This window comes from Lutra lutra, chromosome 5 (assembly GCF_902655055.1).
Source record: "Lutra lutra chromosome 5, mLutLut1.2, whole genome shotgun sequence".
NCBI lineage: Eukaryota > Metazoa > Chordata > Mammalia > Carnivora > Mustelidae > Lutra > Lutra lutra.
Genome location: NC_062282.1, coordinates 105,549,613 through 105,565,012, shown reverse-complemented (window position 1 = coordinate 105,565,012; position 15,400 = coordinate 105,549,613). Strand labels below are relative to the sequence as shown.

The following is a 15,400-nucleotide window of genomic DNA, read 5'->3' as shown; positions in this document are numbered from 1 at the left end:
GGTCATTAATTCTGAGTAATTCTAACAGAAACTTCCTCTGGGGGCCTTAGTTGTAAAGTCTTTTTATGACAAGTGTGCTCTGATTGTCTTCCAAAGAATTCTCTTTATGTTGCTCTGTCATCTGCTGTCCACCCCCGACCCTGGAAAAGTATTTTTCTTGCCAATTATAATTCCCTCGGAGTGTTTTTAGTAGGAAATCAGTACCATACAAGATTCGTCTGGGGAGATGCTATGAGCATTAATACAAACTTTACAAAAAAAAAAAAAAAATTGACACCTGATCCTTCACTTTTTTTCTCCTTCCCGTCAGAAAATCTTGGTTAAAAACCTCTGTTATTAATCACGTATGAAGATGACATGTAGAAATAATCTGCCTAACAAAGACATGTGGTACCATCCGAAAACCCTTTTGATTACCAGTGAACCTCGGCCCTCCAGTTCCTGGTCTGCCTATCAGAGCAGAGTTATGAAATGTCAAAGTTGGGCCCTCTCTGGCTTGTCCACAAACTCTTGAGATTTTGAAATGAGGTTCAGCGAAAGCAAGTTTAGATTCTGGATTCCAAAGAGACAGAGAATTCCAAAGAGCCTTCTTACTCTTCAGCCCTATTATTTGTTTCTTAGAAAGGTGTCCCCAGCCTGACACAGGCCACCTCTGCCCTCTTCTCCCCTCTCCTCAGAGGGGCCTCTTGCCCAGCGTTTACTGCCTTTGAATGAATCCTGGTCCATCCACTCTGCTGAGGTCTCTAGGGGTCCACAGCAAAAAGAAGAAAAGACAGGGACAATGTGAGATTTCATAGAGCTGAATGTATTCCGTTTAAAGAACTGTCTTTGATTCTGATTACATCCTTCACTGTTTTTGTGTTAAAATATCCTTTAAAATATCCTTTTATGAAATGATGGTTTTCAGTGTCCTTATATTAGCAAAAATAAAAATATTGGCCTTCTAGTAATTTTTCTGGTGATTATACTAGTGTGCAAAGTCCAGAAGCATGGGAATCACTCTTCTAGAACGTAAGCAAGGGTGCAGATTGTGTCTTTTTCACATTTCTATCTCTGCTGTTCAGAATGGCCTACATACATAAGTCCTCAGTCAATGTATGTTATTGGTAAAAACGCGATCTGTGTTATGATGATCTCTACAAGCCCAGCCATAAATTTCTAGGTGTCTGGAAAAGAGTAAAGTATTCTCCAGTGCTGCTAAGCCTCAATCGTGACATGACCTCTGCCCTCCCAGACACGGCATAAATAAATTAATGGAGCCATTACCCACAGAACTAACTGGCAGGCACTAAAACCAAATTCTATTTGGCTTTTACATAAATTTTCATTGAAAAATTGAAAAACCTTAACGGGCAAAGTGATGTCAAAGGTATAGATTAACCAAAGATGGCAGTTCTTGGGCAGAAATCCTTGATTCATGTTATAACTAATACTTCGTTGTATTACTTCTGAAATATTCCTGACTCTGAATGGTGAACCTGACGTTTTGGTACTGAGGACAGTGGCCTGCTTGGCATCTGAGAAGTCAAGCAGGCTGGAATACCATCGCCAGATGGCATTGCAACTTGGGAGATGGAAGCCCAGGACTCTCCTTGGGTGGAGGGACGGGCCCTGAGAGCCACCATCTTGATGTCTGCAGTTGTCCTAAGCAAAGTGTCACTCCAGCCAGATGGCACAGACTCAGGGCGATATCCCTGATGTGCGATGTGAGACAGGCACATCTCTCACAAACACCTGAGGGACTTACGCCCATGCTGCATAATTAATGGTGGAAGGATGCAGGAGGGGGGGGGGGGCGAGAAACGGAGATCATTGGCATGTTCTGTGAATTAAGAAAAGCCACTTGAAGGGGGTGAGATGGTAGCACAGTGGCCTGACCTGCTGGTGGAGGATGTAATTTGGGGGCTGTCTGGGAATGAACACAGGGTATATTTGCTTGTGGATGTGCAATTTTAAATAGTTCACACAGAATCTGAACAAAGACAAAAATATATGTGGATTATATGGCTTACATTTTTTCCCTCTAGTCCAGTAGGTTTTAGGCTTGCTTGCAGTTTTCTACTCGCGGGTGGTCCGCATCCTGCAGAAGAGGACATCCTAGCAAACCTGAAATTGTTCTGACTTCTTTCCTAGGTTTTCTTTTTAGAAATTTCTTTAGCCAGGGGCAGCCATTCCACAGTGGCATATGTAGTGAAGTGAGGAGGCCGGTGACATTTGGACTATAGTGAAAGAGGTGTGGATAGAACTTCTTTATTCGTTGTTGTCTTGCTGTGGCGTTTAGCAAACCAGCCTGAGTGAACAATAGGTGACCCTTTATTTTGGTGCAGCCTTTCCCTCCCTTTGCCCCCTCACAGCACTGGACCGCACAGATGCTTTTGCTTTAAAAGCTGGTGTCCGGTTCGCAGTGAAGCAGCAGCAGCCAAGCACGGTGGCTCGGGAGTGGCGTCTGGAGCGCCCCCCGCCCCCAGATCTGAGGCCCGGCTCAGATCCGTGCGGGGCCTCGCTGGATACCTGCAGGCTTCAGCTTCCTCGTCCATCAGGTGGTCATAGGAATAGTACCAACCTCCAAAGCTTGTGAAAAGGACTGAACCAACTAAATTTAAAAGGCTTCCCCAGTGCCCGGCACATTGTAGTGCTCAGTAAGCATCAGGGGTGGCCACTGTTAGTTTAAGTTACTCTGACCATTAAAAGGTTCTAATCATCTGTATAATCTTCCAGGTTTAAGGTATTAGTTGTGAATGGAACTTGGGAGAAGGTATTCATAGCTTTAGCTCCATGTCATCTTTACTTAGAATCTAGCATTTTTGTCATAGAAGACCTTTCCAAAAGGTTCTTGTGAAGATGTAAAGACTAGAAAGAAAATAGGAATCAGAATTGATGTGTGAAGTCAGCCCACAACACAACCTGTGTAGAGGACTGTGTTGTAGACCCTGAGTGTGGATTTGGGATAAGGATGGAGGCATAGAAGCCAGGGAGTAGGAAACACACTTCTCACCACCGTTAACAAGTTTCCCGTTGAATGGGAGTCCCTCTGAGCTCAAACAGTTGCTGCTCCTTTATGGGACAAATGGATATTATGTCACAGTTAAGACTTCTGATTTTTACTCTCACTATTCTATACAGTTTTTCAGGTAGTTGTACTTGCTTCTTAGAATTTCACAGGTAAAAATTTTAAATAAAAAGTACATTTCTTCTTTCTTAAAAGATTAGAGAGAACCTGGTTTAGCCTTGTGTTATGACTGAGAACGATCGCTACAGAATACCTCACCAAGTCCCTGCACGTGAGGAGTATGTAGGTTCATAGCATGATGACTGGGGTGAGAACAGCGTGATGACCAGTTCAGCGGGTGGGACCTGGATGTGGTCTGACAAGGTGTGCCTTTCTCAGAGCTTGATACGTTTGCCTGGGGGTGCTGGGAAAGAGAAGTGTCCCCACCTAACAACATTTGATGACCTACCAGCAGCTATTAAGGACTGCCAAAATGACTTCCAGCTGTCAGCATAAAAGAGGACTTGGGGAAAAACTGAAATTTAGATGAGGAGAGCTGTAGTGTACAGATCAATGTTAACCAGCATCCCTGCATTTGTTGTAAACCACTGTGTACATCACTCGTTCTGCCACATGATGGGCCCCGCCCGAGAGCTACGTACCTGCACATGGTATTCCCCTCCCGGAATGCAGACCGCACACACCAGGTGCTCTTCGGTGCCCCTGCCTTCGGGGCTGCTGCTGGGAGGGGGCCTTCCCTGCGCCCGAGAGCAGTTCTGCGTTCTCTGCCTCCAAGGCTGGCATGTTCTGTTAGTCTTTCCATTGTCCAGTCTCCTGCTGCTTCTGGACACCACCCTCCCCTCTTTTGCAAACACCATGGTCCCCCTCCTTCTTCTTTTACCCTTGTACCTCTCTGTTTTCTGTCACCTGCCATTTTTCCTGAACTTCTCCACGTCTGCCCCTGCACTGCTGCCCTCCCAGCCGGTGGCCTGGAAAGGCCCCACAGGAACGAAGCTTCTTCCTCCAACCAGTTTAAAAACTTGGCACGTGTATTCCCTTGATTTCCTTTAAAGCGTAACATCTGCATCACAGTGCCCTGTCCTTTCATTCACCCAACAAATATTACTGAGCACCTATTACATGTCCTAGATTGTTTTAAGCAATTGGGATACATAAAGAATAACTGACAAAGTTCTTCCTCCTTACGGAGTTTACACTGAAGATGGTGGAGACAGACTGTGAACTAAATAAGTTATTATATCAAAAGGTGGTGGGGACTATGGAAGAAAGAAAAGGTGTAGCCAGGGTCAGAGAGGTGAGGTACGCTGGGATGGTAAGAGGACAAGTTATAATAGTAAATAGGATAGTCAGGGTAGGATTCAGGGAGAACCGATTTACAGACTTGATGGAGATAAAGGAGTCAACCGTATGGGGAATCAGGAAGAGCTTTGCAGGCCCAGGAAACAGTTAGAATGAAGGCCTTGCTGGTAAGAGTAATGTGGGCTCTGAGGGAAAGAGAGGAGTCAAAATTATTCTAAGGTTTTTGGCCTGAAAGGGTATAAGAGTTGAACTCCCACTTGCTGACATGAAGTGCTCAGGGCAAAGACAAGACTGTGAAGTGGGTAGCGGCAAGGAGGAGTTAGGTTTGGATGTAATTTTCAAGTACCTCGTTAGACATCCAAGTGGCGTTTAAGCAGGCAGCTGGATAGCAGACCTGGGTATCAGAGTGCGGGCGATGTCAGCCCGGACTGTTTAAAGCTGTGGGACCAAGTGTGATCAGTAAGAATACAGAGAAGAGGACAAAGGATTGAGCTCTGGGCACTCCAGTACTAAGATACCAGGAAGTTACTGACAGCAAAGGATACTGAGAAGGAAAAGCCAACACAGCATCCCACCTAGAACACTGCTAGATGATCTGACATGTTTGCAAGGAGGACTGTCCTGTCTTCGTTTTCTTCTAAGGCTGTACTTAGTATTCTTTTCTTTTGGGAACTTGCTGATTGAACGTACACTCCCAATAAGCCTGGAGTGCTCTCTGAGCTGTGTCCTAGATACAGGGATACTGGAAGCCAGTCCCTCTCTCGTCTGATTTGCTTTACTTCCTGTTGGAGAGATGGCTGCCTGGAGCAAGGGAACGAGGTGGAGGGGGCGTGGTGGCGGGGGCAGCCTCCTGGCATTATGCTGTAGTGAACTGAGCTGGCTCAACAAAAACTGAAGTGCAGGCTAAGCTAGGTCCACATCCCAGATCTCTGAGTCACAGGGTAGACCCGAAGGGAATCAGCAAGGGGTTCCTAAATGAGTCAGTGGCTATTTCAAAGAAATGAACTCTTGACCTCTGTTATCCAAAGTTAACTGTGACACACCCATCAGGTTTATGGTAAGTGCTAAGACAAAACTGCCATATAGACTAAGAGAAATCAAGTTTTTTGCCCTCAAGGGGCTCAGAGTCCTACTAGGGTACTGCTCCATCTCAGAGCTGAGTATAATGACTGGCACGTAGGTAACTCAGTAAATAGTTGAGTAAGTCTACAAAATTAACAGTGTGATGAAGAACTGAATAGAGAGAGGGTAGTGGAAGCACACAGAAGACCATTCTGGCAGGAAGTGGTGACAAATGTTTCGCATGGAGGGGACACCTGACTTCGGTGAGCGGGGATAATTCCAGGTAGATGAATCCCCCAGGGGTCAGCATGAATAAGAACCCCATGTTCAGGGAATGGGGATTGTGTGACCAGAATCCTTGAGTGTTACTCGCCTGTGTGTGTTTAAAGCCTGTGAAACCCCACATCAAGCCACTCCTGCACCCCCATTGTGGCCACTTACCGCTGTGCTTGGCACCCAGGGCAGGCACACAGTATACAGTCAGGGGACTCACCTCACGGAATTACCGAATTGGAACCCAAATTTATCAGAAGCTATTAAGCCTGCTGTCAGCTGTCTGCTGTGCACTTACTCTCCAAAGAGATGAGGATATCTGATAGCTTTAGAGTGAGCTTCTTGATTATAATCTAGTGAAGGCTGAGTGTTGGGTCCTTCACTGGGAGCTTCTCCACAGGATGACAGTAGCAGTATCAGCTGGCCCTGTTTTCTTCGTGTCCTTAGAAGAGTGCTTTGCAAACTGAGGTCTAGTTAGTCTTTGCTATTTAGTCTGAAAGCCTGTCTGAAGAGGAAATAAGATTTTTTTTTAAAAGATTTTATTTATTTTTATTTATTTGAGAGAGATCATGAGTAGGGGGGAGGAGACTCCCTGCTGAACAAGGAGCCAGATGTGGGGCTTGATCCCAGGACACAAGGATAATGACCTGAATCCAAGGTGGATGCTCAACTGACTGAGCCATCCAGGTGTCCCAGGAAATAGGAATTTGATGTCCAAAGATCCACTTATTATTCTTTGGGACAGGAGCCAGACTTTAGTTCTCACATTTTCAGGCCAGGAAAAACGGCCTCCTTCTGTACTCCTAGTGGGTGACCCACAAAAGACAAGAAACTGTGCGTCCATTCCCTTGGCCAGCCGGAGGTGAAGTGATGATTGCGTGGTTGATCTGGAGGGAAGGAGGTGATGCTCTAACAGCCAGGAAAACACTGTGAAACGGCCATGGAGCCTTTCCTCATTTCCTTCACAGACTGAAGAGCTGTAGTTCAGACTTGACTCCCCCCATGCCTGGCATCTCAGGAGGCTTGAGATGGTCATCTTCAGACCAAGTAAAATACTATGTGTCGTATTCAGGAACTCCTAGTCTTTATAAAATTGGGTGCTTGGCAGGATCACGGAGATGTTTATCTTCCTACCTAGGGGATTTGCTTAAAACTTAGATTTGATGACATTACTTCATTCCAGAGCTGTAGCAAGAAAATAACCTAAGATGTACAATTTTGTGGTCTAATTACAGGAGTCAATAAATGTGGACCACAAAGCAAGAGGACTAAGACTTTATCTTTCTTGGTACTTTTTTTTTTTTTAACCTTCTAAGTTTTAGACACTGGAAATGCTATAAAACATAGTTTCTGCCCTTTTGGAGCTCATGGAGTCTAATTATTTGAGTTAAATCCAAACCACATGCTTAGGTTGTCCACAGAGGCTGAAGATTCCTGTGCAGTAAGATTGAACTGCCGAGAATCTGGGGTTGAGTCTGAAAGCTCCACCCAGGCAGGGGAAAATGTTATTAAAACTGCACAGAGACACAGGGGGCATTGCATTGTGATAGCTGGTGTCTAGCTCACATGGCCAGCCTCATCGAGGTCAACAGGACTGTGTCTCCAGCCGGTGGTGGCATCTCAGGTAGTCCAAGTAACTATCAATTCTTCATTTTTTTTCTTTCCCAGGTAAGGCTATCATGCCCACGTGACCCCATGATGAGCAGAGGGTACCTTCTGGGGTGCCATCCCAGCAAGTAGACCCATGGCAGAGGTTATCACAGCTCTGAGTCACTTACTGTTTCTTTCGCTGGTGACGATTTTCTTTGGGCTGTGGCCAGTATCACTCTCCCTGCTTTCCTTCCTCCTAGCTGGGCCACCTGTTGCTTAATCAGGCACATGGGAAGAGAAAAGCCAAAGCTGACTGGCCGAGTCGCTTGCTTTGTCGATGATGTCCCCCTCCCAAAACAATACTGCATTAGGACAAGGTGGTGGAAAGACCCCAGAGACCATTCACTACAGGCTGACCTAACTTCAGAAACTACTTTTTTAATAAGTACATAGGAAGATCAGACCATTTTCTGGCTTGGCTTCTATGTGAAATTTAATCCAGAGCACACTTCACCTTCCCTTTGGTCTCCAGCTGTAACCCACAACCACGCTGAGAGTCCCTGTGTATACTGCAGACTGAGAACCAGAGAAACCATGCTAAGTTTGTAGCAGACTTGGTATGTCTGACTATATTCTAATGCCTGCTGTTTGACATACCTATTTAAGACTTCAGTTTTGTCTCATTAGTTGGTGTCATTAATCCTACTTGGAATTCAGGGCATAAGTTTGCTTCTAAACACTGGGATTCAGAGCCCTGGAACAGGACAGTGTGACAGGCTAAACCAGCCAGCTGAGAGTCTCTCCTTCCTTTCCTGCTGACAAATTTCATTCTCATTGATTGGTATCTGTCAAGTTATTTTACTGGTTTTCACGGGGGACACTGTGGTTTGGAGATTTTATTATGGGTTTAACTCTGTTCCAAGCCCTCTTCTGAGTACTGGCATTAGAGTGGTAAATGCATAGTACAGAAATTCCTGCTCTCATGGAGTTTCAAGTCTAGGATAGAGATGGATAACCAAAGATGTAAAGCAGGAGGTTGAACTATAGGATATGTCCATTTTTATAGGTCGGAAATGGTCAAATATTGCAAGTTTCATATGACTCAAATATATTCTGTTGGTCATAAATGCTAAGGAGAAATAAAGCAAGGAAAGGGGGAGGAGGTAGGTGATTGAATTTTAAGCAGAGTGGAATGGAAGACCACCCCTACAACATGCATTTGAATGTGGCCTAAAAGCTGTCTGGAGGGAAAGTACTGCAGGTGAGAGAAAGAGCAAAGGCCCGAGCACGGCTGGTACTGTGTGCAAGGAAAAGTCCCCTAGCTAGTAGAAGGCAGGAGTGGAGAGCACAGGTGAGAATGGCAGAGGTGAGTTTGCATAGGTAATAGTGAGCCGGATCATAGGGCTTTGAAGGCCATGAGACAAAGAAAAGATTGGATTTTACCCTGAGTTGGGGAAATTTAATGTTTTTTTTTTTTCTTTTCTCACTTTTACTAAGAAGCAAAATTATTCTGTTCTGGTAGTGTTTGATGACTAAGGAATGCTTATTAGGGCCCAGGAACTACCACTGCCCAGGCTGCTCATAAGCTGCACTGGGCCTGAGAGCAGTGGAATCAGGACGTTGCAAGGTAAGGACTCTTGCAGTTGCTGGAAAGAAAACCTGAATTGTTAAACTTACTGGAATTCCTTCAATAGATAGCCTTTGTCTAAATACTAGAAAGATGAAAAATATTTTTAAATTATTTTTGCTCACCTGAAGGCCCACTGTTTTTTTTCCTCTCACTGAGACGTAGGTCTTGCATTTTCATGGTGTCAGTGGTGTTAATGACAACTCTGCTGAGTGCTGGGAGGAGAGGTCACCAGCTAGAGCAAGGTAGACAGGGACAGTTTCCTCCCTCTGACCCACTGACCCTCTGCAGATTTGGAGAAGGCAGTCTTGGTGTTTGTCTAGGTTGGCTGCCTGTGTATCAGCACAGATCACGTCCACTGGGGCTTGCAGACATACTAGCCCACATTTTAGTAACCTCCCACATGGACTGCCCTTGTGAGCTTATAAATATTCAAGCTGAAGCTTTGGACAAACTCTAGGTTATTGAAAGTCTCCCTGCTGTCCTTATTCACAAATTAATTGGCCAGTAGCTACCATAGGATTTTAAGATGGGCTGAAGCACCTCAGGAAAACCTTGGCTGAGCTATTAGAAAGGGGGACAGCCAGGAGTGCTGAGCAGTGGTGCTGGAGTGAACGTTCGTGACAGTGCTGTGAAAAGCAACCTGATGTTGTGAAAATAAGGATGATATTATTTATTTTAAAACTGCCTACTTCCCGGAAGAGTCTGAGACAGCCAAATTAAGGTATTCTGAATGTCCTATGACTAGCTAGATCCCAGCTTAGGGAACAGAGCTGCTGGGGGACCACATACTCTATGCTTTCTGTCTTTGGTCCCAATCAAATTAAAACACATTAATTTTGGGGGCACCTGGGTGGCTCAGTGTGTTAAGCCTCTGCCTTCGGCTCAGGTCATGATCTCAGGGTCCGGGATCAAGCCCCACATCGGGCTCTCTGCTCAGCGGGGAGCCTGCTTCCCCTTCTCTCTCTGCCTCTGTCTACTTGTGATCTCTGTCAAATAAATAAATAAAAATCTTAAAAAACATTAATTTTACTTATTGGGCTTAAGTCACATAATACAAGTGACATGTACAATTAGTATATTTTTAAAAGATTTTATTTATTTGACAGAGAGAGAGAGGAGGAAGCAGGCTCCCTGCTGAGCAGAGAGCCCGATGCAAGGCTCGATCCCAGGACCCTGAGATCATGACCTGAGCCGAAGGCAGAGGCTTTAACCCACTGAGCCACCCAGGCACCTCATGTACAATTAATATTTAATTGGAGACAATTTAAATATGAATCCTCTGATCTTTTTAAAAAGTGTTATTTATTTGAGAGAGAGCACAAGCAGCGGGGAGTGGCAGAGGCAGAGGGAGAAGCAGGCTCCCCGCTGAGCAGGGAGCCCGACTTGGGACTCAATCCCAGGACCCTGAGATCATGACCCAAGCTGAAGGCAGATGCTTAACCAGCTGAGCCACCCAGGCACCCAACACTCTGGGCTTTTAAAGGGACAAACAGCTAATGCTCCCTTGACTGGGACAGGCACCAGAGCTTGACAGGAGAGGCAGTGAGCTAGAGAGTGCCTCTGAATCCTTCCAGAAGTCCCAGGGATGCTACCTCGCTGTTTCCAGGGTGGTAACTGAGGACCTGAGGGCGGAGACTACCAAAGGGCCATTTACCTCGGTTGGATGAGGTTTCCTAGGGAAGGAGATGGGAATTAATTAAGCTTTATCATAGGCCTTAGAAATACAGAAGAATTAGCTGAGTAGATTTAGATCTCCCCAGCTGAGTAAGGTATGTTCAGATGAAGAAGAGTTTATTTTTCCAAGGATATTAAATTGTAGCTTGGGTTCTCCCCTCTCCCCAAATTATTATACCTTTCAAAATATACCCTTAAAACAGACCTGATTTGCTTACTCATAAATGGTAAACTAAATTTAAACTGCTTGTGTTTATATATGGGAGTGGTCTGCCAAGGGCTTTAACCTTTTACCAGTTGCTAGTCTATGTTCCAGTTTTGTTATGGCTGTTACTGTTACAGACTATATATGTTTTTACACACTTTAATATCCATAACCATTTTAGGAGTTAAGGAGTAGCCAGTTTTACAGGTGAAGAATCATACCCAGACAAGTTAAGAAACTTTCCTAAGGTCACCCACTTCATAAATGGCAAGAGCTTGGATTCCTTACCTCAGAGCTCTTAACTACTAACCAAACCACTCTTAGCAAGTCTGCTGAAACCTTGCATATTCTAGAGTACCAACACATTCTCCACTGGGAGTCTAATTCTTGGGGGAATTAGCTCCATGCTCCCAGTCATTTCTAACAGCACCCCTCTGGGATGCCTCAGTCAGCTGTCCTTTCACTTCTGACCCTGGAGTGCATTTCCCTACCTGCTGCCCAGCTCTCTGACCTATGCAGAAATAAAGGATTACAGGGTTAGAAAGACTTCTTTTTGGAAGCACTCTTCTTCAGACAGTGAACATATGAACCACTTCCTATATTCCATCCCTGCTAGAAAGTTCCCTAAGGCAATTTGGGAAGTAGGGAAAATCAGATCTGAACTGCCAGGCCTGGCAAGAAGATGCCATCGTAAGATGAAGAGAGCTGTGATCTGTGGACTGAAACCCTGTCCTGGATCATCCTTCAAGCCTAATACTACCACAGGTGCAGTCATGTTCTTTTTGTGGGAGCGTGCCTGTAACTTTGAAGCTTTGGTGTGGTAAACCTGGAGAACTTCAGTAAAGGTAGGAAAAGAGAATTTAGAACTACGATTAAATTAGGAGGATAGAATTGCTACTTCAAGGTATCTAAAAAAACAGCTTTTGGGGTGGGGGGAAGAAGTTAGCGATCTTGATTTATATTAGGTGTCATTTCTCCTGCCACATAAAATATAAGCCATCCTCTTACAGCTGTTTCAGCACAAAAGCAGCCATAGGCAAAGTCCATAAACATATGGGCATGGGGTACATCTCAATAAAAATTTATTTAGAGGGGCACATGCATGGCTCAGTCGGTTAAGCATCTGCCTTTGGCTCAGGTCATGATCCCAGGGTCCTGGGATTGAGCCCCACTTCAGGCACCCTGCTCAGTGGGGAGCCTGCTTCTCCCTCTCCCACCCCCGCTCCACTGCCCCCTGGCAAGCTTGTGCTCATTTGCTTGCTCTCAAATAAAATCTTAAAAGAAAAACAACTTTATAGAGCCCAGTCCACATTTCACTTGTGGGGGCCTTAGTTTGCCAGCCTCTGCCTTAGACCAAAAGGGAAATGCTCACTGTGATAAGAGTTTTGTGGGAAGAAATAATAACAGGTTTAATTTGCTTTTCTAGAAGACAGACTATTAATGGATTCACATTCCAACCTCCACCAAAGAGGCTAGTATACTGCTATGAAAATGATGGCATTTCTTGATTGGGTCAGATTAGTTGCATGGGACAGTCCCTGACGCTCCTACCCCACAGATGCCTCTGCCCAGGGCGGGGGAAAGAGGAGGAGCAGTTCCAGCCTCTCCAGTTACTCGCTGTACACCGTAAAGCCAGGGGGTTTCACCTGTTTTCTCTCCTGCCTCACAGGTTTGTTCCTGATCCTGGGTCTGATACTCTACCCGGCCGGCTGGGGCTGCCCAAAGGCCGTAGGCTACTGTGGACACTATGCGTCAGCCTATAAGCCCGGAGACTGCTCCTTGGGCTGGGCCTTTTACACCGCCATCGGGGGCACAGTCCTCACCTTCATCTGTGCTGTCTTCTCCGCCCAAGCAGAAATTGCAACCTCCAGTGACAAAGTACAGGAAGAAATCGAAGAGGGGAAAAACCTTATCTGCCTCCTTTAGTTTGGAAGAGACTCAGATGCCATTTTCCTCCTGGGTAACCTTGTGAAACAGTGCTCCTCTGGTTTCATCGTCTGAGTCGGGTGAAGAACTAGCCTTTATCTACCAAAGCCTACATTCCAGGCCCCAAGCCTTAACAAGACCAGTGCGGGGTAACATCCAGCTAAGTGATTGCACTCGAGGGCTGCAGTTCAAACTCTTGGAGGTGGAATACGAAACTACTGCACGAACCCTGACACACAGCTGACAAGTCTGTCCGACTCTATCTTCTCCAGGGCTCATAAAGGAGAATGATCTAAACCATCAAGGCAGCAGTTCGTCTGGTAACAGGAGGCCAGAGCTACATGTGCAGTTTATTCTGAAATGTATTTCTGCCACCAGGGTGCAGGTCTGTAAGCATCCCTGCCTCAGAATGAGGTTTTGGGGTTGGAGTTTTGGTCTCCTCCTAGTTGTTCTTCTGAGACTAAAATGAAGATTGCATACTTACGGGGGATAGCTTATGTGCTCGAGGGCATAATATGACCAGAGGGGTCAGCAGGTCAGTGTGGAATCCCATTGTGGAACGTGCTCTAGGCTGAATTCCGGGGTAGGGTTGGACTGACTGAACTGTCTCTCCAAGATTTTAGAAATCTGAGTAAGGGAAGAATAAGGACCGATATGATCATGGGAATGAAAGTCAAAAATCCTGCTCGGGAAGACAAATTCATTGCACTGCCCAGCAGTCAGGCTAGCACCAGTACTGGTCCAGTCTCCTTGTCTAAAGGAGATCCTGTGTTTTTCTCCTAGGGTTAGGATCGAGCTTAGACTGCCAAAAGGAAACCTCACCCTGTTTCCTCATTCCAGGAACAGAGGTCTCCAAGCCAACTGTGGCTCATTCAGACGTTCACTGGGAGAACTTACCAGAATCTCAGCACTTGTGGGGAGACCTTCTCCCACTGTTTGGTAACCATGTGGTAGTCAGCTATATTTCCAACCCCAGCAGTGCAGAATGACCTTCTTTCCAGGAAAAAAAGGAGCTAGTCATGGGAGTTAAGTTTCTCCAGTTACTAGTGTTATTTCTGAAAGCAGACTGCAACATTAAATTACTTCAGTAGGTGAGTTGCATCAAACCTTCATACCCAGAGAAGTACAGAGTAGAAATTTAATGCAACAACAAGAGTGCCTAGCACCTGCCTATGCCTATTTACAAAAAGAATGGAACACCGCTATTAAAATCTGGTTTCTATGAATTGCCAGTAAAATTGATTCAGAAAAATGGTATTAGCCACCACCTCAAATTTACTTTGGAGTGATCTCAGTGGCAAGAACCTCGCTGGTATTACCCAGAGCTTCAGAGTTGCAGAATGATACAGAAACACTCCTTACATAGTGTAAGCAAGTGGAGTGGACCCCTGAGATTTCTGGAAGAACTAAAAGTACAGGACTATTTGGGCTTATGAATCGGTTCCCTGAGAGCTTGCTCTGTGTTAAAAGCTTAACAAATAATGACTTAGTACCTTCTTTGGGTAAGGTAAGATATGCTAAGGGCCATCCGGCACAGAAACCAGATTCAGATTTTACAACACTGCCCATAGTGAATCATATCCAGGCTGAGTCTAAAACCATGCCTTGGTGCAAAACAAACAGTTGCTTTATGTGTAGATGGAATGGGGCAACTGAGGTTTTATTCCCTTCTGGCCTTTGGCCTATACCACAAACCATCTTATCACACAGATTAAGAGCTAAGGGCAGGAGGGGTGGTGGTGTAGAACCAGGCCTTAATTGGTTCACCATTCTTAGACCGAAGTTCAGAATAAGCAAGATTTAAGTCCTACAACCTTGTTTTGTTTTGTTTTGAAAAGAGAAGGAGTAAATAGTCTTATAGCAGCCTACTATAGGGGCTCAGGAAACATTAATCCTAACACCACACAGAAATAGTGTATGGAAGCCGAAGGACAGGGTTCCTATCCCTGCTGTGTATTTTTATGCTCTAACCAACTTCCAGTGCCCAAAGTCACTACTTTTTAACGCTTAGCAATAATTTTCATTCCAAAAAACAGCAGCCAAGGGGGATTCCTTTTATCAGCAGATATCAGTGTTAGGAAATGGGTTCTCTAACTCCCTTTTCACAGACAAAGTCCTAAGCCTTGAGAACCTTCTGAGAATGGCCATCATCTTCACTCCCAGACTGCTCTTTGGCTAAGGTGGTGGTGTAGCTCCAGAACACCTGATAAAACAGTAGTCACAAGTGAAAACGTTACTTCTCTTGGCCAGAAGTAATTCACCCGACAGTGTTTTTATCCCATTAGTCCGAATGCTACAGACAACAAAGCACATGTACATGCATCACCCCAAACCACTACAAAGTTCTTAAACACTGAATTAAAAGCAGAGCAGAGATGGAATTTCTGTAGCAGAGACAGAGTAAGAACTAATGTTGGACCTTTTAAACCTTCCATCCGTTAGCCAGGCTTTGGGAAAAATGAAACCTTAAAATCGTGCTAGTCTACACCAAAACTGTATAGCTCTTTAAAAACCACTGAATATGAGGAATGTATTAGACATAGGTTAAATAATTGGACTGATTGTTGAACCACATTTTCCTAATAAGTATCAATCACCTAATCACCTCAATCCAAAAATTTAATACACCTGGACCATTACTACTACCAGAAAAGTCTTATTTATTTTTGCCTGCATCTGCGCTTAAAGTTTTGTGATGGGCTGGGCTTCTCAATGAACTCCAAGAAGGCAG

At 45.0% G+C, this 15,400-nt stretch overlaps 1 protein-coding gene across 5 annotated transcripts in view; it reads left to right on the top strand.

Moving 5' to 3' along the window:
• The window catches only part of LHFPL2 (LHFPL tetraspan subfamily member 2), a 248,938-nt gene extending 233,816 nt beyond the window's left edge, over positions 1 to 15,122 (top strand). For all 5 annotated transcript variants that reach the window (XM_047731755.1, XM_047731757.1, XM_047731754.1 and 2 more), the window contains one exon: positions 12,413 to 15,122. In XM_047731755.1, the coding sequence (XP_047587711.1) occupies positions 12,413 to 12,669 (257 nt within the window). In that variant the 3' untranslated portion in view covers positions 12,670 to 15,122. The remainder of the gene's footprint in view (positions 1 to 12,412) is intronic.
• The last annotated feature ends 278 nt before the right edge of the window (positions 15,123 to 15,400 follow it).